Here is a 25,720-nt window from a genome sequence, read left to right as displayed (position 1 = left end):
TGAAATAATAGCACCCATCTTAAAAGGTTTACTGTGAGAATCTAATTATATAAGCTACATAAAATACTTTCCAAACCTTAAATCATTATAGAAATGCAATAAAATATAATTTGCTATTGTTTTGTAGTTGGGAATAGAGTTGGGGCTCAAATGTTTGTTGATTGACTGACCAAGGACCCCAAGATGCTCAGAATCAATTGATTAAGTGGATATAGTCAGCATGGTGGAAATGAACCATTCAAATCCAAGAGAAGTGACCTTTTCCAGGGGTCTTTAATCTTTTTTGTGTATTAGACCCTTTGGGTCTGGACTAGGAACTTTTAGATTCCTGTTTCTAAAAACATTTGAGGGCAGCTAGGTGGCTCCATAGTGGATAAAGTGCCGGGCCTGAAGTCAAGAAAACTTATTTTCATCAGTTCAAATTTGGCCTCAGACACTAAATACCTGTGTGACCCCGAAAGTGACCTTTCACCTCATTCTTTGCCTCAGTTTCCTCATCTATAAGTGAACTGGAGAAGGAAATGGCGAACCACTCTAGTATCTCTGCCAACAAACCCTCGTCAGTCAGACAAAACTGAAAAATGAATGACCAATAACAAAAAATGTAAAATAATTTACAAAGGATTACAACAATTAGAAAGGATAATAATATTGAAATGTAGGCATGTAAACCTATATCTTATTGTTTACTGTCTTAGGTGGAAGGTGGGGGAAGGAAAGGAAGGGATAGAATTTGGAACTCATAACTTTAAATAAAAATGTTTAAAAAAATAAAAAAGAACACTATTGATAAAATATAAGTATAAAAATATTTTAAAATTCCATAGTCATGGAATCTGTCCTTGGCCCTCAGGTAGAGAAGTCCCATTTTGATTTATGCTTCTATGATTTTAGAAATTTCCAAAAGACCAGCAGCAATCTGGCTAAACAGATGCTTCCTGACATTTGTTTTTAGATCCAAAGGAAGCAAGCTTGGAAGTTTTACCTTCTCACTGAAAAAGCAATCATTCTGGAATATTCTTTAGCCCCATTACTGGAGGGTTGAACTATGATCAGGATGCCCTGGGCCAACCCTAAACTGGATCAGAGGAACAGAGTTTATGGAAGTCAAACAGTAGGCGAGCCTTTAATCAAAGACAGCCTGGCTCCCATTTTATTGTGCCCACTGTCATGAGCCTTTTAGAAGGATCTGTCAAATTATGATATCTTATTTCTACCATGTAATAGCTATCTCCACCTTTCCATCCATCAATGACAATTGCAATGTCAGAATGTGACTGCTTCCATTCTGAATTTGAATTTAACATGTCTCATTTTGTTTAAGGGAGGAAAGTTTGACTTTATCCAAATAATCATGTACATTGGCTCAACTCTCTCCTATTTTGGTTTGGTAAGTATTTCATTTCCATAATTTTTTAAAGTGCTTTGATTTGTCTTGTTTGGCTACGTTATTTCATCAATTTAGGAACTAGGGTGTGCAAATCCCTTCATCAATAGAGATTAGCAACTTCTCTTAAATTTGTTAAGATTATAGTTATAGACAATAACAGCAACATTGTGTGATGATCAACGATGATAGAATTAGCTTTTCTCAGTAATACGATAACCTAAGACAATTCCAAAAAGCTTGTGGTAGAAAATACTATCTCCATCTAAAGGAAGAACTAGGGAGCCTGAACGCAAATGGAAGCTTACTATTTTTGCTTTTTTGTTTGTTTGTTTTGTGATTTTTCCCTTTTGTTCTATTTCTTCTTTCACAACATGACGACTGTGGAAATATTTTTAACACTATTGCACATGTATAATTTATAGCAGATTGTTTGCTGAGTTGGGGAGGGAGAGAGAAAGGAAAAAGAAAATTTTGGAACTCAAAATCTTATAAAAATAAATATTGAAAATCATTTTACATGTAAAATTAAAAATAAAATACTATTTATCCAAAAAGACTAGTTGTAGAGAGTTGCATAGAACACTGAGAATTTACAGCTAATTAAGAACTGGAGGGAGGGTTTAAAATTAGGTCTTCCTGATTCCAAAGCTAGCCTTCTCTCTGCTCTGCCAAATTTATTTTCTAGACATTCAAAGATTAATTGGTAAAAGAATAACTCTAACTTCTCTACATTTTCCCTAGGCCACAGTATTCATTGATTTTCTCATTGATACATACTCAAGTACCTGTTGCCGAACTAAAGTTTATCGTTGCTGTCCAATCTGTAAGCCTTGTGGGGTCAATGAATACTACTACAGGAAGAAGTGTGAGACCATTGAGGAGCCCAAGTGGGTAAGGGGTGGATACTATCTTACTTTTAATTATGCAAAGATTAAAATATACTATGTTCCCTTCTTTTTCTTTTTCTTCGGGGTTTTTTTTTTCTTCTTCTTGCGGCTTTTCCCTTTTGTTCTGATTTTTCTCTCTCAATATGATTCATAAGGAAATATGTTAAAAAAAATTGTACTATATAACCAAAAAAAGTTTTTTTTACATGTTACTGGGGAAAGTAAAAATTAAAAAAAAAACTCATGCAAAGGTCAATATAATGCTGGACATTGATTAACTCAATTAAAAACATGAATCAACACTTGCTGTCTAGGGGAGGGGATGGGGAGGAAGGGAGGGAAAGGTTTAGAATTCAAGGTGAATGTTGAAAATATCCATGCATATGTTTTGAAAATAAAAAGCTTTAATTTAAAAAAAGGAATTAAATTTAAGGATGGAAGGTAATATAGTAGTAGCTGACATTTTAAATTGTTCTTTCTGAAAACTTTATAACAATAAATGTGAATAACATATAAAAATAAATGTTAAAAATTATTTTTACATGTAATTAGGAAAAATAAAAGAGTATTTAAAAAAAAATTTTTAATGAATCAGGTCATCAAGCATGGTAATCGAACACCAAAGTTATGAGTTCTACTTCTTTGTGGGCCATTGAACTTTACTACATTTCCAGGAGACTATTCCTCTAATGGTAACCAATTTTCTTTTAGAAGCTTGCCATGGCTTCAAAAGAAATCCCCTCCTCACAATAAAATGGCGAAGGAAGAGGCAAAGACAACAAATTTCACTGGTTATGTCATTTGGCCAAGGGCTGTCTGACTGAGAATCAGTCACATTGAGCCCTAGTTATGGCCTAATGCCCAGAGAATACTGTTCAAGACTTCAGCTTTGAGTTTCATTATTCCTTGTATTTATAGCCGTATAACTGGCATTTTAAACAGCACACACAGAGCCTTCCTTTGTTCTTCAATGTGTCTGTCTTTTTCCTTACAGCACTGCTCCATGCACAATTCATTGTCTATTGTACGTAATTTTAAAAACCGTAAGAAGAAATTCATCTTCAATGCAAAAAATCCCAAAACACTAGTTAATGACCTAAAATAAAATGAAATTGCTCAGGTTTGCTAATATTTTATAATACAGTAATATTGTTATTATGCTAGTACATTATATTATATATGCTTTATTATTATTTTTTTTTGCTATATGAAAGTTTTCTGGAACTAGTCATATTAGAAATTACTGATAGCTGAGAAAATACAAATGATTTCAGAAGTTTTTAAGGGATACTTGAGAATGAAACCAATTTAGGTCACAAGAGACTTTCCAAAGTGTGGTCTAATATGTGATTTCTGAAACTAAGAGGATATCTGAATTCCATTTTTGACTCATGGTTGAAGTGGAATCGACAGAAACAATGAGTTTCTAGTGGGCCTCTGTTTATGGTCAGGTGATCAATCAATCTATCATTTATCAAGGGTTTATTAATATAAAGATAATATTCTCCCCTTAAATCATGAGATATTATTTGTAAAAGTGCTTAGTACACTTCCTGATACTGATTAGATACTTAATGTTCATTTCCTTTCTTCTTCCCCTCTCTTTCCTTTTTTCCTTCCTTCCTTCCTTCCTTCCTTCCTTCCTTCCTTCCTTCCTTCCTTCCTTCCCTCCTTCACTTCCTTCCTTCCTTCCTTTCTTCCTCCCTTAAATAATGTCAATATACTATGTGAAACAAGCAATCACAACATCATGAGATTTACGTGAAAACCAGGTTTATTACAAGAGAAATGGGCATGCATGTGGAACCCCAAAAGTTCACAATTCATACAGAAGCTTGAATATTTATAATATTAGGATAAAGGAAAATGGAGAAAGGAGAAAGGGGTATGACAGGGGAAGGTGAATAAAAGTAGGAAAATGTCAAAACAAGGTTGATAGCAAAAGCCCCATTCTTTTCCCTTCAGAATTGCTAGACCATGAAAATGGGAAGACCTACTAATCTATAGGATCCCAGCTGCACAAGCAGTTTCTCAGCCTGGCACAGATTAACTGGCACCTATCTTGAGTCCAATTTGGGACACAAACAACAAATTACATCAGCTGGGGTGGGGTATTATCCTTGACTCTTTCCAAGCCTTCTGCATGTTCTGGGGCCATTGTTTCTGGAAAATATGACAACTCAAAAAGACAAGTTCAGGGGAGTCCTTAACAGATCTTAATAGCTACATCATTAGAAAGTCATTTTGTCTTCTTTTTTTTCCTTCTAGACTTTAAAGTATGTGTCCTTTGTGGATGAGCCTCACATTCGGATGGTGGATCAACAGTTATTGGGGAAAAGTTTGCAAGAAATGGAAGGTGAAGAGGTCCCAGTAAGTTAAACCATTGATATTTATGGCATTTGGGATTGACTTATTGGTTTGAATCAGACAAGGAAAGAGAGGGTATTCTGGAAGTTTTAAATTTTTAAAATCTTAAACGTGCACCAAGACTTTTGAGACATTCTGTATATGTAAAGTGCTTTGCAGACCTTAGAAATGTTAACACTTACTTTCTCTTCTACCAAAAAAATGCAGCTAGTTAAATGGAAGTATGGGTGTATGCTTTGTGGGAGAGTCTTGCTTCTCAAAAATGGATTGTCTCCATCACTAGGACGCTCACAATTTTCATTTGAGCTAGTTTTTGTTGAATGAGTCTATCCAGCTTTCTTGACAGCACCCCCTATAGCATATTAGATGAGGCATTAAATGAATGGAATTAAGAAGTTCAATGTTAGATATCTACTAGCTGTGAGAAGTTGGGCTAGGAATTGAGCCATTCTGTCCCTCAATTGCCTGTAAAATGAGGCATTTTGGCCTTCAGAGTCTCTTCCAGTTTTAAGTCTATGATCCTATGTACAAAACAGCAATCCCTCTATCCCTAATCCTGCCCTTCCTTCTAACTTCCCTATTTCTATTAATAATTGTGTCATCTTCCTTCTCCCAATCAGCTATGGTTGAAACTTCAGAGTCTTTTGTAATTCTTCCTTCCCCTTCACCTCACCACTTCTAGTTGCCCAATACTGTTGATTCCATAGCATCCCCCACATCTATCCTCTCCCCCTAGTCCTACATACCACCATCCCTTCAATACTTCTTCCTTAGACTACTTCACAGTTGCCCAAATGTTCTGTGTTCAGACGCCGCCCACATAAGAGAATTGTGGGGATTGAGCAAACCACACTGACTCCATCTTGTAATTCAAATCTGGAGCTTCTCCGTTCTCCTTTTATACAATTTATGTCTTGTGAGAAAATTTTATTCACTTCTGGAAATTGTGAGAAAACTTTATTGCATTGTTTCAACCCAGTGACTGGGAAGCTGGACCTGTTGGTTAGAGACCCTTAACTGAGCACTATCTGAAGATTAATATAAGAAGTTCTCTCACCACTATAACATTTCAAGCAACTCATGTCTTATCTGAAAACTGTTTTATATTTATTAATCAGTTACTGTTTCCCTATTCCTTTGATCAAATACAGATACTTGGGGGTGGGAGCAGAGTGGAACATCTCTTTTTCTGATTTTAGGGGATTGCTTCTGTTTCCTTTCCCTTTCAATTCCAAAAGCCCCTAATCTTTCCACCAATTAGAAATCAGATTACTTATCCTTGTATCCTGGTCTTGTTGTTGTGGTTTGCCATTTCTTTCTCCAGCTTTTTTACAGATAAGGAAACTGAGGTAAACAGGGTGAAGTGACATGCCCAGGGTGAAGTGACAACTATAAGTATCTGAGGCTGCATTTGAATTCAGGAGATGAGTCTTCCTGGCTCTAGGCTGGGTACTCTATCCGCTGTGTTACCTGAGAGTTTAAATCCTGTTATTTTCTTTTATGCATAAAAACCTATCTCTCCCTGGTTTGGGGATCCAGTCCCAAGCTGAGGAGGCCCAGCCCCAGTTTGTTATTTTATTTGCATGCATTTCTTAATCAATTGATATGCTCTGAAGTTTGAATCTAAATTTCCTCAATTATTTTAGAATTCATTCATCATACATACAGTCTTTTGAAAAGAAGAAAGGTTCTAGGATAACAAGTTGAAAGCTGGAGGGGAATCTTAGGGGAAATAAAATACAGTCTCTTTGTTTATGAGGAATCTGAAGTCCATGGGGGCTATGCAATATTTCATCTTCAAATTACCAGCAAAAGGAAGCATGAGTAGAGGAGATAGAAAATTAATTTCAGAATCAGGAAGACCTGCTTTCAAGTCTCACCTCTGACAAATATTGGCTCTTATTCTGAGCAATAGACTTAACCTCTCAAGGCTTGAGACAATTTTCTAAGAACAAATTATAGAGAAGGTTCTACTCTGAATTGGAAGAGGGGGTTTCCTCAGAAACACCTTCTAGCAATGAAATGGCAGGTCTGGTTTGAAAATATACGTTTAGCATGTGCACATGCACATACAGATATACATCATGTATATGTATAATTAGAACTACTCCAGTATTTTTGCCAAGAAATCCCTAAATGAAGTGCTATTTAGATACAACTGAAAAAGACTGAACAACATATATTATTAGAATGTAACTGTTGAGGTTGGGAAGTGGACCCCAAAGGTTTGGGGCCACAGATAGTCAAGATGCAAAGTTTATTGTAATTGTAACGCCATTACAAGCAGGCCAAATTCCAAAAGAAAGTAGTAAAGAAACAGAAGCAAAGAGACCCCTTTATCCAGCTTTCTATCATTGACATGCTAATTCTGTGCCCAGAGAAGTAGTCTCTGGAATTTGGTTACCACTGACCAGATTATCAGTCAGCAATGAATTGAGGAGTATTCTATTTAGAATCAGACAAATTGAGCAGGGGAATTTCCTTTGGCAGACTCTAAAATCAGAAGATTTAGGATTTATTGATTTATTGTTAGAACGGAAGCCCCCCTAAAATCAGGAGACCACAAAATCATTGCTATATTACATCATAATCTTTTTTTTTCTGAAGCAATCAGAGTTAAGTGATTTGTCTAGGGTCATACAGCTAGTAAGGTCTGGAGTCAGATTTGAATTTAGGTCCTTCTGACTCCAGGGTTGATATTTTATGCACTGTGCCACCTAGATGCCTCTAACCTTCTTTAAAGTAGAGATTTTTTTTCATTCTTTTCATTCAGAATCTAGCAAATAAGATTAGGAATAGACTTCTGATTTCACTGAACTAGGACTCTCCCTCTAATACTATAGGAAGGCATCTTCTCAGCAATTTATTGTCTTAGAGAATAGCCAGGAGCCATGAAAAGTAAAATCAGTGCCTCAATGTACTGTGCAAACACAGGTCCTGCTTTAAAGGAGCTTACGTTTTAATGGAGAAGGCAGCTTGAAAACAATTGGGCACATACAACATAAATAGTGAATAGATGGGAGTGAATTGAAAGTAAAGGCATCAGGGGGCCTGGAAGAAGCCTATTACAGAAAGTAGAGTTTTATTTGAACCTTGAAGGGAAATTACAAGGAAGATATGAAGAGGGATCCATTCCAAGCACTGGGGACAGCCAGTACAAAAAGCTTAGGAGAGGAGCATTGTTTTGTTATTATTGTTTGGTTTTTTATAATAGTTTCTTATTTTCTAAATGCATGCAAAGACAATTTTCAATATTCACCTTTACAAAACCTTTTGTTTCAAGTTTTTCTCCCTCTTACCTTCCTTGGCCCTTCCCTAGGCAGCAAGCAATCCAATATAGGTTAAACATATGCAATTTTTCCAAATATATTTCCATATTTATCATGTGGCTTAAGTAAAATCAGATCAAAAAAAAAAAAAAAAACCAAAAGATGAGAAAGAAAGAAAAAACAACCAAGCAAACAAACAAGCAGCAACAACAAAAGATAAAAATACTTTGTTGTGATCCACATTCAGTCTCCATAGTCCTATTTCTGGATGCAGATGGCTTTCTCCATCCCAAGTCTACTGGAATTGGCTTGAATTACCTCATTGTTGAAAAAAGCTATATCCATCAGAATTGATCATCACATAATCTTGTTGTTGCTGTGTACAATGTTCTCCTGGTTCTGCTCATTTCTCTTAGCATCATTTCATGAAAGTCTTTCCAGGCTTTTATGAAATCAGTCTGCTCATCGTTTCTTACAAACAGTAATATTGCATTATATTCATATGCCATAATTTATTCAGCCATTCCCCAACTGAGGGGCTTCCATTCAGTTTCCAATTTCTTGTCACTACAAAAAGGGGTACTATCAACATTTTTATATATGTAAGTCTTTTTTCCTTTTTTATGATGGGAGGAGCATTGTTAAGCAAATGGGGCTGGCTAGAAAGAACTAAATTGAAAGTAAGAAGGCTGGAGAGATAGAAGAGGTCTGATCATGAAGAGCTTAAAGTGCCAAACATGGGCATTTGTCTTTGATCCTGACGTGATTGGGAGCCATTGAGGTTCACAGAATAAGGGGGTTACATAGTCAGATGGATATTTTAGAAAAATCTCCTTGAAAGCTGAGTGGGAGATGGATTGCAGTGGGTTGAGGGAGAGACTTAAGGTAGAAGGCTATACATTTATAATGAATCTGGACATTTGCCTTCTGCAGAGACCCCGCACAGATTTCACAGACTTGGCCAAGCTTCTTCCATTACACCCTCATGCCAGCCTCAGCCCTGTATCCCCAGAAGAAATGCGGCTCCTGAAGAAAGAGCCAAGTCCTCCAACTCAGGCAAAGCCCAAATGGTGTCACTGTGGGCACTGCCGCCCATCCCAACTCCCAGAGAGCAACAAGTGTCAGGAGGAGCTGTGCTGTCGCAGTACGGAGGGTCCTTGTATCACCACCTCGGCCCTCTTTGAGGAGCTGGTCCTCTCCAGGGCCACCCTGCGCTTCATCTTGCTCTGCCAAGAGCCCTTCCTGGACATGAACGTAGATGCCCTGAACAACCGGCTCCGGCACTGTGCTTATAGGCGCTACATTGACTGGCGCTTTGGCAGCGATGACATGGCCAGCTTCTCCATCCTGCCCAGCTGCTGCCGGTGGACGATCCGAGATCATTTTCCCAAGCAGGATGGAAAGTACACTGGCTTCAAGAACCCTTTTCCATACACATATTTGGAGCCAAAGAGTCTCTAAAATCGACTTCTTTCATCTTTAACCTTCTTAAGCATCTGGGAGAAAGGTTTGAGAGATTCGACCTTGGGTATGAAAACTTCCTTTCTCGTATTGAAGCTCTATAGATATAGGGAGGGAACAACCTGATTTGGGAAAAAGAACTCTGGTTTGAAAGTTTGGGCTCTCTCTAGAAAGGTAATTCCCCATGGGCACAGCTACTTAAATTTAGTGCCTCAGTTTCTTCATCTGGGAAATTATAACAAAAACCTGCCTTGCCAATCCAAAGAGACCTTTCGAGGATAAAATAACATCATATAAATGAAAATGTTTTGTAAAAAGTTAAATGTGCCATAAAAGTGTATACTATTCTTTTAATTATATAAAAATGGACATGGTAACCAACACGGAGTATGAATAATGTAGATCTAAGTTCTGAATTCTGGGTTCATAGATTTAGAGCCTATCCTCAAGGTCAGAATCTTTGATTCCATCTCCTGAATGAAAGAGTAGAGAAGCATTTCTTAAGTACTCACTAGGTGCTAGAGACACAAATAACAGAAAACAGATAGTTCTCAAGGAACTTACATTCTAATTGGAAAGACAACTCAAATGGGGAGTAGAAAGGGGATAGGGCATGCACATACTGTAGCATGGGCTGGAAATGGCCAGGAAGGAAATGGCCCAGTTTCAGGCAAAATCAGGCAAAAATTCATTTATCTGAGCCCAGAATTCTGTGGGCAGAGTCTGAATTCAGTAGAAAGTTGCAGGAGACATCATTTGGAAATGGCCAGGGGGTAATCACCTCTGCTATCTGTTCCCTCTCCTCCACTCAAATGATCACCCACCTCATTTGAACCCTCATCACCAGTGACTCCTCTGGACTATACCCACAAACAGCCTCTTCCCTGGTTTCCCTCCCTCCACTGTCTCCTCACTCCAATCTATCCTCTACAAAGTTGACAATTTCAGACTCTTAAAGTATAGCTCTGATCATGTCATTTCTCTCTAGGACAGTGGTTCCCACAATCTTTTTTGTTTCAAGAACCCCTTTTCAACAAAAACAAAAATGGGTTATGAGCCCACAAGGTAGTTTAATACACTACTCATAATATTCTTTGTGATTATTTATTTCTTAAGGCATGGATCATCATTGCATACTCTGAAGATATTTTCCAACTATCAATGGGAACCACTGTTCTTCGATTATGTGGAAACTCCTCTATTTGGCCTTTAAATCTTTACAATCTGATTTCAATCTATTTTTCCAGATTTTCTCTCTTTAGCTCTCTCTGTCTGTCTGTCTCTCCTTCCCTCTTTCCTCCCTCATCTTTCTCCCTTCTCTCCCTCCCTATCTTTCTCATTAGGATTGAGTGGTTTGCCTAGGGTCAATAAGAGCCTGAGATTGGATTTGAGCTCAGGTTCCCCTGACTCCTCTGTATCCACTGAATGACTTAGCAGTCACTAGACTTAATTTCCATTATACTTTCTCTTCCACTCTTACATTCCAGCTAGACTGGCCCTTCTACTGTTCTGAAGAAGCCATTTTGTCTCCTGCTTCAGCACAGGGTGTCCCCCACATCTGGGATGCTCTCATTGCTTCTTCTATCTCCTTAAATTTCTTCAAGGTTCAATTCAGATACCACCTCCTATAGGAGATCTCTCTTGCTAATCCCTCCACCCACCCTCACTTGTTAGTCCTCCCTCACTTATATGACTTTGAATATATTTAGTCTTACATTACCATATGCATGTTCTTTCCTTTATTAGAATATAATCTGCTTGAGGGCAGGGGAAGCTTTCATCTTTGTCCCTCTGTCTCCAGCACCTAGAAGAATACCTCACACATATGTTTAATAAATTCTTCTTGAATTGAACTAAGTTGAAATGGGACAGGGAGCTCTGAAGTCTAATGTAATCTCTTCATTGTACAGATCAGGAAACTGAGAACTGAAGTGACTTATTTAAGATCACACAAGTACTAAGTGGTCAAGTCAGATCCTGTGATTCCATGCTGAGTGCTCTTTCTAAGGACTGAGTTCTTGCTAAGTAGTAGGGCCTATGATTTCTTCAGATGATTGCAGGATCAGTCAATGAATCAGTCGGACAAATATTTATTAAGCACCTACTCTGCGCCAGTGTGGATGCTAAGTGCTAGGAATAAAAAGAGATGCATAAGATAGTCCCTACTTTCAAAGAGCTCCCAGCTTAATGGATCATAGACCCAGAGTCAGAAATTTTTACAGAGATTCAGGTTTCGTTATCCCAAGCTTGGTCAATATCATGAAGGAAGACTTTCTTCAAATTAGTTCTAGAGTCCCCCAAGTTTGAGTTTCTTCTCAATATTTCTAGTATAGCCCTTGGTGGCTTACTCTTGGAATATCTCAAATAAAAAACCCTTCCCATCGTGTTTCTCCAGCTTAGTATTACGCATCTGGGAAGGAGAGTGTATAGTTTCTAAGGTCTAGAAACCCTCCCAATGTGTCTGATTTCTTGTGCCTTTGCAGCCAATTAGAATTACTACAGTAGAGAGAAATTTAAATATTTCTGAGAAAAAATGAGACTCTTTCCATACAAAGTCTTCTTGAAGGCTGACTACTTGAAGGTTGGGGAAAAGACATTGCCCCAAATATCATCCATTTACAAGATCCCTCCTGTAAGGTTTCTTTGCATCAAGGTTGAATGTAGAATGGATCTTTTAACTGTATTGGCAATGAAGCACATTGGATAGCACACTGGGTTTAGGGGCAGGAGGAATTGTAGTCCCCTCCTGCCTCAGACACTTCCCAGTTGTATGATCCAGGACAAATCATTTAACTTTAATTTCTTCATCTGCAAAATGGAAGTGAGGGTGGGGGAAGGCATTGAACCTGGTGGCTTCTGAGATTGATTCCATCTTCAAGTCCATAGTCTTCTATTTTCTTTGTACAGTGCTACATTTAAAGAAATACTGACTACCCTAATAGATATTAAGATGAGCATGTATAAGGTCCCTTGTGTACATGACTGTGGCTGAATCATGTCTGTGTTTTAAGATGCACTGTTTTAAAATGTTTATTTTTTTCAAAAACACATTTTTTGGGTGACTGATTTATTTAGTCCTTTCCAGTCATAGCTTCCTTCTTTAAAGGTTGATTCCTTTCTTGTAACAAAGATGAGTGAAGCCAAATCAATGAAAATAACATCTATGATCATGGATGATTTTGAAAAATGAACAGCTTTGCATTTCAATGATAAAAAGCATTATGAATGAGCCTTTTATAAATGGGATTTTATCAGGATTCAAACTCAGGAATTAAACTAATTGGGCCAGATTCTCTTGGAGAATGACACACTATGAGCCTTTTTTTTTTTTTTTTTTAAATTGCTGTTCTGTGATATTTTGGAAACTGGGCTGTATTTGGTTTCATGGGAATGGAAATTATTTGCCCTATGAAGTTTGCCTTTTTATTCTCCCATGTCTATATCCAAATGGCCCCAGAGTGGGTGGTCCCAGAACTTCATCTCCATGTGATTTCTTTTTTTCCCCACATCCCTCCAATATTTGTTATTTTCTCCTTCTTTCATTTTAGCCAATCTGATAGAAGAGATATTTTAATTTGTATTTCTCTAATCAATAATGATTCAGAGCATATGCCTATATATAACTTTGATTTCTTTTCCCAGAAACTGCTTGTTCATATCCTTTGATCATTTATCAATTGGGGAATGGCTCAAATTCTTATACGTTTGACTCAGTTATCCATGTATTTGAGATATGAGGCCTTTAACTGAGAAATTGTCTATAAAATCTTCTTCCCCCATTTTCTGCTTTCCTTCTAATCTAAGCTACATTGGTTTTATTTCTATTAAATTGTCTTAATTTAGTGTAATTAAAATTATCCATTTTATATCCCACAATGCTCTTTTAATACAAATTTCTTGCTTATTTATAAATTCCTCTTCTAATTTGATAGGTTAATGTGTTCCATTGTCTTCTAATTGTGATATCTCCTTTTATGTCTAGGTCATGTATATATTTTGACAATATATTGATAAATAGTGAAAGATATTGGTCTCTACCAAATTTCTGTCAGACTGCTTTCTAGTTTTCCCAGCAATTTTACCAAATGATAAGTTTGTATCCCCAAAGTTTATATTTTTATATTTACCAAACACAAGATTATTATAATCATTTTCTACTGTGTATTGTACACCTACTCTATTCCCACTGATTCACTATTTTATTCCTTAGCCAGTACCAAATAGTTTTGATTATTACCACTTTATCTCCTTCCTTTACATTTTTAATTAATTCCTTTGATATTCTTGATCTTCTGTTCTTCCAAATAAATTTTGTTATTATTTGTTCTAGTACAATAAAATAATTTTTTGATAGTTTAATTTGGATGGCACTGAATAAATAAGTAGATAAATTTAAGTAGAATTGTTATTTTTATTATATCGGCTTAGCCTATCCATGAACAATGAATGTTTCTCCAATTATTTAAACTCGACTTTGTGTTTGTATAAAAGGTATTTTGTAATTATGTTCATAGAGTTCCTGGATGTCTTGGCAGCTATATTCATGGATGATTTATATTTCTTATAATTATTTTAAATTAAATATTTCTTATGATCTTTTCTTACAGGGCTGTGTTGGTGCTATATAGAAATAGTAATGATTTGTGTGAACTAATTTGTAGTTTTACACTTTGCTAAAAAATTATTGTCTTAATTCATTTTGTAGTTGAATATCTAGGATTTTCCAAGCATACTATCATATTGTATGCAAAAGGATAGTTTTATCTTCTCATTGCCCATTCTAAGTCTTTCCATTTCTTTTCCTTCTCTTATTGCTATTGGTAACATTTCAAATACAATTCTGGAAATTTTGGGTGACAATGGGCATTCTTTTTTCACTTCTGATCTTATTGGGGAGGTTGCTAGTTTATTCCTGTTGCTAATAATGCTTGCTATGGTTTTTGGTAGATGCTTTTAACATTTTAAGGAAAAATCCATTTATACTTATGTTTTCAAGTAGGATTTTTTTTTTAGTAGAAATGAGTGTTGTATTTTGTCAAAAGTTTTTCTGTCCCTATTAATATAATCATATGATTTTTATTCTTTTGTTATTGATATCATCAATTATATTAATATTTTCATTCAATTACATTAATATTTCATATGGAATTTCATTCAATTATGTTAATATTTCATGTTGAACCAGTCTGGCATTCCTGGTATAAAGCTCACTTGGTCATCTCCATGTAATTTCCGACTTGTTTTTATCATACCATCTAAATCATAATTATCTATGAATGACTCAGAAATACTTGGTCAGCTACTTCTTCAGCTTCTGCAATAGCACCATGATGTGTGATTGCAGTCATTTGTGCCAAATGCCCCATCTTCCTCCCAGATGAATGAATCCTGCTCAAAAGTGTGCTTTAAATAATGCCAGTGCCAGCAACAGTCTAGAAAGTATCACAGCCTTCTGTGGGAATCATAAAATCAAGTTCTAATCCATCCTCTAGATCAGGGCTTCTTAAACTTTTTTCTACTCACAACCCTTTTATCTGAGAAATTTTTACACGATCCCGGGTATATAATATATAAAATACATATAGAAAGCAAACCTTTACTGATAACAAGTCATAATTTTGCAACCCTCATATTCAGTTGCACAACCCCATTCGGGGTTCTAACCCACAGTTTAAGAAGCTTTCCTCTAGATGATTTAAATATTTTATTAATAACTTCCCCTAGTCAGTATCTGATCTGTTATTTTTACAGCAAAACTGATACATTTCTGGTTTCATTCAGCCATAGGCATGGTAATACATTGTCATTTTTCTCATTAGGGGAAAGCCCCTTATATTATATTATTCATATATTTTGTTTTTATATCACTTCCATCTCTCTCCCTTTAAAGAAAAAAGAAAAAGAGAAAAACAAACTTCAGCAAAACTGCTGGAAAAACACAACCACCAAGGTGTCTTTTTTCTTTATTTTTAAAATTAAGAAATAATATTAGGAAAGGAACTGGTCAGAATTTTTTTTCTATTGCTATGGGATTCTGGATGAATTTTTGAGCATTTGTGTGTTGGAAGACACTTCACTGTAGTTTCTCATTGGATTTCCTGATCATTATTTGAGTTGATGTGATTTTTAGATGTAACCCGCACTTAAAGTTTATTTGCATAAGAATCTCCTCACTGGTGAAGATCTCTGCACATCTATGTGAGGGGCCTAATTGGCAAGAGTTTATAGGGAGAGAGAACCTGGTATTCTGTTTTCCAGCTCTGAGAAAAGACGTGGTCCTAGATTCTTTTTAGGTCTCTGAAGAGAGAGAAAGATTTTAGGATGACTCTGACATGAGGAACTGGCACCTCAATCATATTTCTACCCCCAGCTTTCTATAGTAGAGATTTGTGGGAACTTCCCATTGTATGAGCATGGGGACTTTCTTGATTTAAGCTCCCAGTGAAAGATTTCATTCATTCTGTGACTTGTCTGGCTTTCTGGAATAGTTGTAGGAGAACTAAACTGTTTTCTCTTCAAGTAGCCATCCTGGCTGGAAATCTTTTTGAAATTAAGCAATAAAAATATGGTATTTTAGTCTGAAGCCATTAATCCCAACTGAATAAAAATATTTTAAAAGACCTAATAAATTTCAAGGCAGCAATGACCGACCTCCTTTGCTTTTTATCAAAGACTTAATCAGTTTTTATAATAGAATAATAGTAGTAATAATATTAGTTAGCTTTTATGTAGCATCCATTATGTGATAGAAACTTTACATATAATATCGTTGATCTTCACAACAATATTTTCTCCATTATATAGTTAAGAAACAGGTTCTGTGATGTGGCCAACATCACCCAAACAGGAAATATATGAGGTTGGATTCAATCTCAGGGATCATCTTGGAAATTTCCTGAATCCAGCTCTAACTGTGGTTTAAAGCACTACATCACCCGGTTAACTTTTTTTTAACAGAAGACTCCAATATCTCCATCAGCCCCAAATTCATTCTTGGCCCTACATACTGCAAATATAGTTAATAAAAACATTAGATTGTGAATCTAAATTTAGGAGTTTAAATCTCCTTGTATGCCTGAGAAAGTTACAAGAACTGCTAACTCTTGAACCCATGCCTAAAACCCATGGCTTTCTTACTTTTAAAGGATAATCGTCAACCATTGAGTTAAGTTCGGAAAGGAATCCCGATTCCTTGAAACTAAAATTATCATAGTGACTAAATCAAGAGTGGGAATAGCTTTTGATCCAATGAAGAGCAGCATCTCTTTGTTCATTTAACTGGATTGAATGGTTTCAGGCAGTCATTTCTCCAAGACCACATTGATAGTGATATGACTTGTTTAAGCAAATCAAAATGCTTGACCTTGGCATTGCAAATATTTTTTAAAAGTCTGAATTTTGTACTTTTGTTCTAGCGTGCTGTAGAATTTTGCTTTGGGATTTTGATTGCTATAAAATGTAAGGGATTATTAATCAGGTAAAGAATTCCAATTAGTGGAGGAAACCTCTCCAGTTTGGAGCTCCCTTTAAACAACAGTGCTTGAGTATCAATAAATAGTCTCCAATAGCCTTTGAATGAAATGAAGAATTACAAAATTTTTCTTCCACAATTAAATGGTGTTGAGACTAGGTAGAAGTCAGTATGGTCTCGGACTGCTATAAATAACAGCCCGATATAATAGAGCTGCATGGCTGGCAAAGGGCTTTGTTGTCTCATTTGACCTTCACTATAATTACAACCAGTTAAGTGCCGTTATTATCCATCCTCCCCTAAAGATGAGGGAACTGAGACTGGGAGATGTACAAAGAGGCACTTTAGTGCATCTTAAAGCACGATAGAAATGCTAGCTGTTACTATGATTGATTGGGCAGCAAGGTGGCGCCATAGTGCATAGAGTCAGGAAAATTCATCCTATTGAATTTATGTCTGATCTCAGATACTGACGGTGACTCTGGGCAAATTATTTCACGCTGCTTGCCTCAGTTTCCCCATCTGTAAAAATCAGCTGGAAAAGGACATGGCAAATTACTCCAGTATCTTTGCCAAGAAAAGTCCAAATGGGGTCATGAAGAATCAAATATCACAACGAAGCTTCCTTCCCCTATGCCATGATCTCCCCAGGATTTTCCCCCAGATTCAGACCAAATTAAACACCACAAAAATTTACTCTTGGATAAAGAATTAATTTTTAAAAAGGAATGAAACTTAATAAGAAGGAAAAAGGACTTCAACCTCTTTTTTGCTAACTCCCAGGAGAAAACAGTTGATGCCTTTTGGACTCCAGGTGATTTTTGCAATCTGATTAAAGAATTTCCTTTTTTTCGATTTCTAATTATTTGATAAGAGAAGGAAGTAGAGGGAAGAAATGATAGTTGCCATGATCTTCGGGGAGATGTAAATCAGTTCTAATGTGCTGTGGTCAATCAATCAAAAAGCATTTATTAAATGCCCACTGCGTAACAGAGTATTATGCTAAAAACCGGAAATATAAATCCAAAGAATAAAGCAATTTGCCAAATGAAATCAGGCAAAGATTCAAGGAAGAGATATGATGTCAAATATTGATCCCAGATAAGGTCAGGATCTAGTTCAGACTGAATTATTGTTGTGAAGTTATGTTCCAATCTTGGAGACCTCAATTTGGGATTCTCTTGACAGAGATACTGAAGTGATTTGCCATTTCCTTCCCCAATTCATTTTATATATAAGGAAACTGAAGCCCAGAGTCACACAGTTAGTAAGTGTCTGAGGACAGATTTGAACTCAGGAAGATGAGCTCCCTGACTTCAAATGCAAACTCTATTCATTTCATGACCTATCTGCCCTAGTTCAGCCTAGATAGAAATTTTTTTCTTTAATATTTTATTTTTCCAAATACATACAAAGATAGTTTTTAATATTCACCTTTGCAAAACCTTGCATTCCAAATTCTCCCTCTCTCCCTTCCACCCCTTCCCCTAGACAGCAAGCAATCCAATATTGGTTAAACATGTGCAGTTCTAAACATATTTCCATATTCATCATGCTGAACAATAAAAATATAATCAAAAGGGAAAAAACATGAAAAAGAAAAAAAAAAAACAAGCAATCAAACAACAATAATAACAAAAGCTGAAAATACTATGCTTTGATCCACATTCAGTCTCCCTGGATGCAGATGGCCCTTTTCATCACAAGTCTATTGGAATAGCCTTGAATCATCTTATTGTTGAAAAGCATCTAGGAGATTACACATAATCTTCTTGTTGCTGTGTACAGTGTTCCCTTGGTTCTGCTCACTTCACTCAGCATCAGTCTTTCCAGGCTTTTCTGAAGTCAGCCTGCTCATCATTTCTTTTTTAAAAATTTATTTATTTGTTTTTAAGAAATACTTTATTCAAACAATGTAAAAAAACAGAAAAGAAATAATAAACAAAAGAAAACATTGTCATGTGCTCAGCAGAACACGAGGGAGAATTCAAAATATATAACAATAAATTAACACATCAAGAAGGTATATATATATATATATATACATATTAGTAGAAGAAATTATATTCATGAATATCCATCTTTACTTCCTTATAAATTGTGTTTTGTTCTCTGCTGTGGACCTTTTTTTACTTTATTTTTTTCCCTTTTCATCTCTCCCACCCCAAGAAAGCTATAGTTTAGAAAAGGTCCATTTATATATACATATGTAGATATATATACACACACATACATACATACACACCACATGCTCCCCATATACACACACACATCTTTCCTATCTTTGTAGAAAAATTTAATTCTTTGCTTTAATTCTGCTCCTTAACTTGCCTTGATGTTACTTAACCTTCCCCATCCCAGGATCCCTCACTTTTCTTCTTCCCTTACCCTTTGCTTCCCCACTCACCCATCCTTCTCTTCTTATTTCTTTAAAAGTTTTGGAAGGTGCTATACCCTTCATGGGATATATGTGGTATTGCCTATTTAGTCCATTCCAGATATGAGTAGATTTTCAGAACTACAACCCTCCTCCCTTCTCTACTGCCTCTGTGTCTATTCTTCTTCTGTACCTCATTAATATACTGATGACTATTAACCTTAACTCTGCTCCAATCTTTCTTTTGAGCTATCCTATTGTTGATGTCAATCTTTAACATATGGTATACATTTCTCATGTTAAAAAAAAAAACATAGAAGCAGCTATGTGGCACAGTGGATAGAGCACTAGCCCTGAAGTCAGAAGGACCTAAGTTCAAATTTTATCTCAGACACTTAACACGTCCTGGCTGTGTGACTCTGGGCAAGTCACTTAACCCCAATTGCCTCAGCAAAAACAAACAAACAAACAAACAAACAAACATAATCTGTCCATATCGATTGAATTCCTTGAAATTGATACTGGCTCTTATATGTTAATTTTTCTATTAAGCTCAGGTTTGGTTGATAGAAAGTCCTGAAAATCTGCAAGTTCGTTGAATATCCATTTTTCTCGTTCAGTATTACAAATAATTTGCTGGATATATTTTTGGCCACAGGTTTAGTTCTTTTTATTGTCAGTAGATATGATTTCAGTACCTTCAGACTTTTATTGTGGTGGCTGCTAAGCCCTGTCCAAGTCTATTTGTAGCTCCAGTATATTTGAATTGTTTTTTTCTTGTTTCTTGCAAAATTTTCTCTTTGATATGGGGGTTTCAAAATTTGGCAATAATATTCCTATGTGTTTTCCAACAAAAGATCTCGTTGAGGTGATGATTGGTATATTTTTTCTATTTCTACTTTCCCCTCATGTTCTATCACTCCAGGACAATTTTCTTAGATTATTTCTTGCATTATTGTGCCAAGGTTCTTTTTTTTTTTTTTTTTTTTTTTGATTACAACTTTCAAGCAGTCCAATTATTCTTATACTTCCTCTTCTTGATCTGTTCTCCAGATCTGTTTTTTTTAAAATAAAATACATTCTGTTCTATTTTTTCACTCTTTAAACTCTGTTTTGTCATTTCTTGGTCTTTCATGGCTTCACTGGCTTCCTTCTGTCCAGTTCTAATTTTCAAAGAATTATTCTTATCTTTGAGATCTATATCTCCTTTTCTAGCTGGTTAACTTTTTCCCTTAATCTTCTTATTTTTCTTGGATGGATTTTAGTATTATTTTTTAGTTTTTCCTCAATGTCTCTCATTTGATTTCTTCTTTTTAATTCTTCTATAAATTGGCTCTGGGCAGGGAGCCATTTCACATTACTTTTTGGGATAGAAGCTTTTTTTTACTTTGGTGTCCTCTTCTGAAGATGAAACTTGTTCTCTATTCATATAGTGAGTTTTAATACTTGGGATCTTTCTTCTTTGCCAATTCATTTAAAAAAAGTAAGAGGTATTAATGTAAGTACCTCAAATCATGGGACAAAGGAATGGTGCTTCTAGGTTCACCTCAGGTCTTCCTCTGAGCTGGAATCTCAAACCAAGAGCTCCACCCTTCAAGTACCTGCAACAAGCAGCATCCAATGCCCTCCTGCCTCTGTACTCCCAGTGTGCTGGTTTCTTCTCGCCCTTCAGCACAGATGGGTCTGGTATTTCCAATCAGCCAAGGTTCACTCTTTATTCCTGGACTCCCACTCCTCAAGCTGTTCCTGAGGTGAAAGTCTCTGTGGTTCCTGCTGGGTATCCAACAACACCCAGCTCCTCACTTGATGTGTAGGAGTTTATCGGGAGGTGTTTGTACTTCACACGGGTTAATCCCCAACCCAGAGTCTTTCTTCAGATCTTCTTGGGTTTTACCTGGAGAACTCCTGTTCTGCCTCAAGTCTTCTTGATTTTTTGCCAGTCTATGTTCACCCTGAAGCACATATTTGTTCTATTTGTGGGAGAAATCTGGAGCATTTAAAGTTTACCAGCTCCCTCCACTACCTTCCCAGAATCTTCTCCTAATCATTTGTATAGAACAATAATATAACATTCATAGGTCATAAATTATTCAGTCATCCCCCAACTGATAGGTGTCCACTCAATTTCTAGTTTGCCATTACAAAAACAGCTGCTTCGAACACTTTTGCACATGAGGGTCCTTTTCCCTCTTTTATGATTTCTTTGGGATATAAGCCCAGTAAAGGCACTGCTGGATCAAAGCCTTTTGGGCATAATTCCAAATTACTCTCCAGAATGATTGGATCAGTTCACAGCTCCACCAACAATGCATCAGTGTCCCACTTTTCTTTTCTACATCTCCTCCAACATTCATCTTTATCTTTCCCTGTCATCTTAATCTGAGAGGTTTAAAGTGGTACCTGGGAGTTGCCTTAATTTGCATGTCTCTAATCAATAGTGATTAAGAACATTTTTTCATATAACTAAAATTGGCTTTAATTTCTTCATCTGAAAATTGTTCATGTCCTTTGACCATTTATCAATGTATTTTTCTAAATTTGAGTCAATTCTCTATATATTTCACAAATGAAACATTTTATCAGGAACACTGGCTGTAAAAAATTTTCTCTAGGTTTCTGCTTGACTTCTAATCTTCACTGCTTGGTTTGGTTTGTACAAAACCTTTTTAATTTAATGTAATCAAAATTACCCATTTTGCATTTCATGTTTTCTAGTTGTTCTTTGGTCATAAATCTAGATAGGAATTGTATAATGTGATCTTTGTGACCCATTCTAAAGAAACAGCCTGGGGGAAAATTAATAATTACCAGTAGGATGAGGCTGAATAGCTGGCACATGATTTAGATTGTCTAAAGGGCATTTACTAGCATTTACTATATTTACTAAAGCATTTATACCAGCATATACAAACATTAATAATGCTATCTTACATTCTGGGGTTTGGACAGATAAATTATAAAATCATTTGGAGATAAGCAACAGAGGGCTCTGGAGGATGGACTGCATGCAGGGAAGACTTGAGACAGGGTGACCAACCAACAGGCTAGTGTGATAGTTCAGGTGGGAGGGGATAAGGACCTGTGCCAGAAAAGAGAAGGAAGCATATATCCGAGATGTTAAGTAACTAAAACCTATAAGACGTAGCCTCTGAGTGGATATGGAAAATGAGAAAAACATGTGGTTTTCTAGTTTGGGTGACTGGGGCAATGGTGGTCCCATTAATAGTTAAACAATAATAATTGGGTCTAATTAGGTGTGATCTAGACCTAATAATTGTATTTAATTAGAATAATAATTAGACTTTAGGCATTTTCAGTAGCTTTCTCCATTTCTAATACATTTTATCTTGCCATATCTGTTTAAAAGGTGGGAAGATCTGGGAGGAAGTGATTTGGGAAGCATATCAATAGTCAACAAGAATTAGTAGAGTTATCAGAATTTTGCTGTCTCGGTCTCTAAATTGTGGATAGCTAGTCCTACACAAAGCAGTTTTTTTCATATTAGCTTTTTATTTTCAAAATATATGCAAAGATAATTTTCAATATTTACCGTTACAACTTTGTGTTCCAAATTTTTTCCCTCTCTTTTCCCTTTCTTCCTCTCCTAGACAGTCCATAATCCAACATATGTTAAACAGGTTCAATTCTTCTAAACATATTTCCACATTTATCATGGTGCACAAGAAAAATCAGATCAAAAAGGAAAAAAAAAAGCCAGCAAATAGCAACAAAAAAGGTAAAAATACTGTGTTGTGATCCACATTCAGTTCCCACAGAACTCTTTCTGGATTCTACAAGTCTACTGGAATTGACCCGAATCACATCATTGTTAAAAAAGAGCCACAAGAGACAGATTTTAGAGATCAAGCAGTAGTTTAAACAATCACTTTCACGGTGAGGAATAGAGTTTGCAAACAGGAATTTCTCCTGGGAAAGAGGCCTCCTCCTGTTGCAAGAAGGTAAGAGATTTTGTATAGAAATCATAAATGGGAAGGGAGGGGGAAAGTGGATTACAATACAGTCAGATTAAGAGCCTGAATGGTTTACTATGACAAGCCCACAAATGCAGGACAATATGGGTCTTCTCTGGTTCTGTAGGAATAGTTCTTAAGTGATTATTTCAAATCACAAGAGTCATTACTTGATGGGAGACAGGACCAGAGTTCTGTGACAGGAACAGGTTCTACAATCTTTGATTCACTTCACTTAACATTTACAGGAGAGTGTTAAGAACTGATTGATTATTTCAAGCTGCAGTATAAGACTGACTCTCGAGTCAGAAGAGGCAGCTCAGAAATCTAAATGATTAGTATATTCATTATACTTATCTTAATATTTATTAAAAATCATAATAATGTATTAATCATTATATTTATCTTGATATTTATTAAATCATAATAATTTTTCCTCAGGCATAATTAAAAATAACTAGCATCCATATAATACTTTACCTTCAATTAGCAGGAGAAGTAGAAGGAAATAATGTTATCCTGAAACAAACTGGCCAAGGAATGTATGGTTCAATATCTTAGCTCTTGTTCTTCTAAGCATGAGATCTATTCCAGATAGGAAGATTGTTTTTAGACCACAAAAGATACTCATGGGAAGACCCAATTAAGGCCTTCTCTCTACTGATCTTAAAGGCATTTCCTACAACCTGGTAACTGAGTCCTCATTAAAGAATATCAAAGAAAGACATTTTGGAATCCTACTGGAAAGGATGCTGTCAGGTGTTGCTTACCATTAACGTGGCTATCAATTCTCAAAGTCTTTGTCCTTGGATCCATGGATCATGCCTTTAAAAGACTTTATTTTTTATTATTAAAGCTTTTATTTTTCATTAAAAGACTTTTTAAAACTAGACATATAGCACATCCCTGTGAGAAATACTGAAAAGTTGGGTTTCCACAGTGTTGCAAGCTTTGAAGTATTGTAGGATAGTGGGTACCACTGACCAATAGTTTTTCAGAATGTGAGAAGTTAAGGAAGGTTAAGATTCCACAGAACAATTAAGTGATCAATAGAAGCCTTGAGCAAACAAGGAATTGGGGAGTTAGGAAGGCATAAGTGGATTCAACCAGTCAGAAAGAATCTTGTAGTTTTGAGAAAAGCACAAATTTAAGATAATAGCAGATCCCACCCAAACTAGTTGGGATCAATGACCTGTCTTGACCAAAACAATATTTTCCCTGCTCAATAGGCTAATTAAATATTAGCCTAACAACACAGCCCATAGGAGAAGTTTTCTGCCATTTTTGAACCTGGGATGTATGATGAGGGAGGGGGGACATGCTGATACATATTTAGGGGTAAATATATAGTGGATGTATCAGAAAGATTAGAAGCTAGAAGGGAAGAAACCAATCCAGTCTCTGAAGGGAAGGACCTGCACCAAACTAATAAGTAGAAAGCTTCTCCTGTCTGTGCTCAGGGTTCCCTCTTCCTAAAGAGGAGTCCAACCTGCTTCCGGCCAAAAACGTTTAGACAATTCCTTAAGATTCTTCTTTAATAAAATTTCCTCAATATCTGATTCTTCTTTAATAAATTTTCCTCGATATGTTTCTAACAATCCTGTAGGACCTACAGCAAAGGAGGTAATTAAAAGGTTAACAACAGCTTGTTAAAAAGCTTTTAAAGACTTACATTTAAGATTTAATATCTTAAACTGCAGTAAGACTTGTGGGATACCCTGGACATTATGGCTTAAAAAGAGATCACAGGTTGGGGCAATTAGAATAAACCTGGGCCTTAGAACAAGAGACCAAATGAATCTATTCTAGATGGATTTGGGGGAGCTCCATGTCATTTCTGCACTAGGATTTCACATAGGAATGTTCCTGCTGAGGCAGTCCAATGGGGTGGCTCTGAGGTTCAGGATTTCTTGAATGTAAGTGATGAAAATTGACTTGCCAAGTTAAATAATCCCTAACCAATGGCCACAGATGTTTGCCAGGCTGAGTATAGCCACTTAGAATACACCTTTCATTCCTATGGTCTTATTAAAAGACTTTGATTCTGACTTATAAGGCCTTACCAGAATCCAGAGGAGAATATATATATGGGATTTTGTGATCTACTATGATGTGTAGGAGATTAAGACCCATTTTATTTGTAATAATTAGAATGGAAATAATTTTAGATATTTGGTATGGAATGGAAAAATTATGGACTTCACAACTACTCCAGTAGCACATAGATAAAAATGAAAAACCTAATTATAGGAAATAAGATCTAATGGGTTGGTCAAAGAATAGGACGTTCCCTAAGTAGATAAAAATGATTTCAAGCCATTGGAAGCTACATTGAAGAAACTGGTACTAGTATAATGCCGGAGAAACTGAGGCAGGAGAGAGATTAGAGAGTTTTCAATAGTTTATTAATTGGAGAGTATAATTGACTGGACAGGACTTTCGTCTCAAATTATCCAGTCAAATAGAGATAAAGATATACTGGGACCAAGGAATCCATGTTGGTCCCAGGGCTGTCATCTCAAAGAAT

At 36.1% G+C, this 25,720-nt stretch overlaps 1 protein-coding gene across 2 annotated transcripts in view; it reads left to right on the top strand.

Annotated features, from left to right (window-relative positions):
• P2RX7 (purinergic receptor P2X 7) overlaps positions 1-9,801 on the top strand; it is a 39,556-nt gene extending 29,755 nt beyond the window's left edge. For both annotated transcript variants that reach the window (XM_031948558.1, XM_003761038.4), the window contains 4 exons: positions 1,325-1,390; positions 2,132-2,281; positions 4,546-4,647; positions 8,847-9,801. In XM_031948558.1, coding sequence (XP_031804418.1) covers positions 1,325-1,390; positions 2,132-2,281; positions 4,546-4,647; positions 8,847-9,374 — 846 coding nt within the window. In that variant the 3' untranslated portion in view covers positions 9,375-9,801. The remainder of the gene's footprint in view (positions 1-1,324; positions 1,391-2,131; positions 2,282-4,545; positions 4,648-8,846) is intronic.
• The last annotated feature ends 15,919 nt before the right edge of the window (positions 9,802-25,720 follow it).

The sequence above is a fragment of the Sarcophilus harrisii genome, chromosome 1 (assembly GCF_902635505.1).
Source record: "Sarcophilus harrisii chromosome 1, mSarHar1.11, whole genome shotgun sequence".
Classification (NCBI taxonomy): Eukaryota; Metazoa; Chordata; class Mammalia; order Dasyuromorphia; family Dasyuridae; genus Sarcophilus; species Sarcophilus harrisii.
The sequence above is the reverse complement of the archived record's forward strand: the minus strand, read 5'-3'. Positions and strand labels throughout refer to the sequence as shown.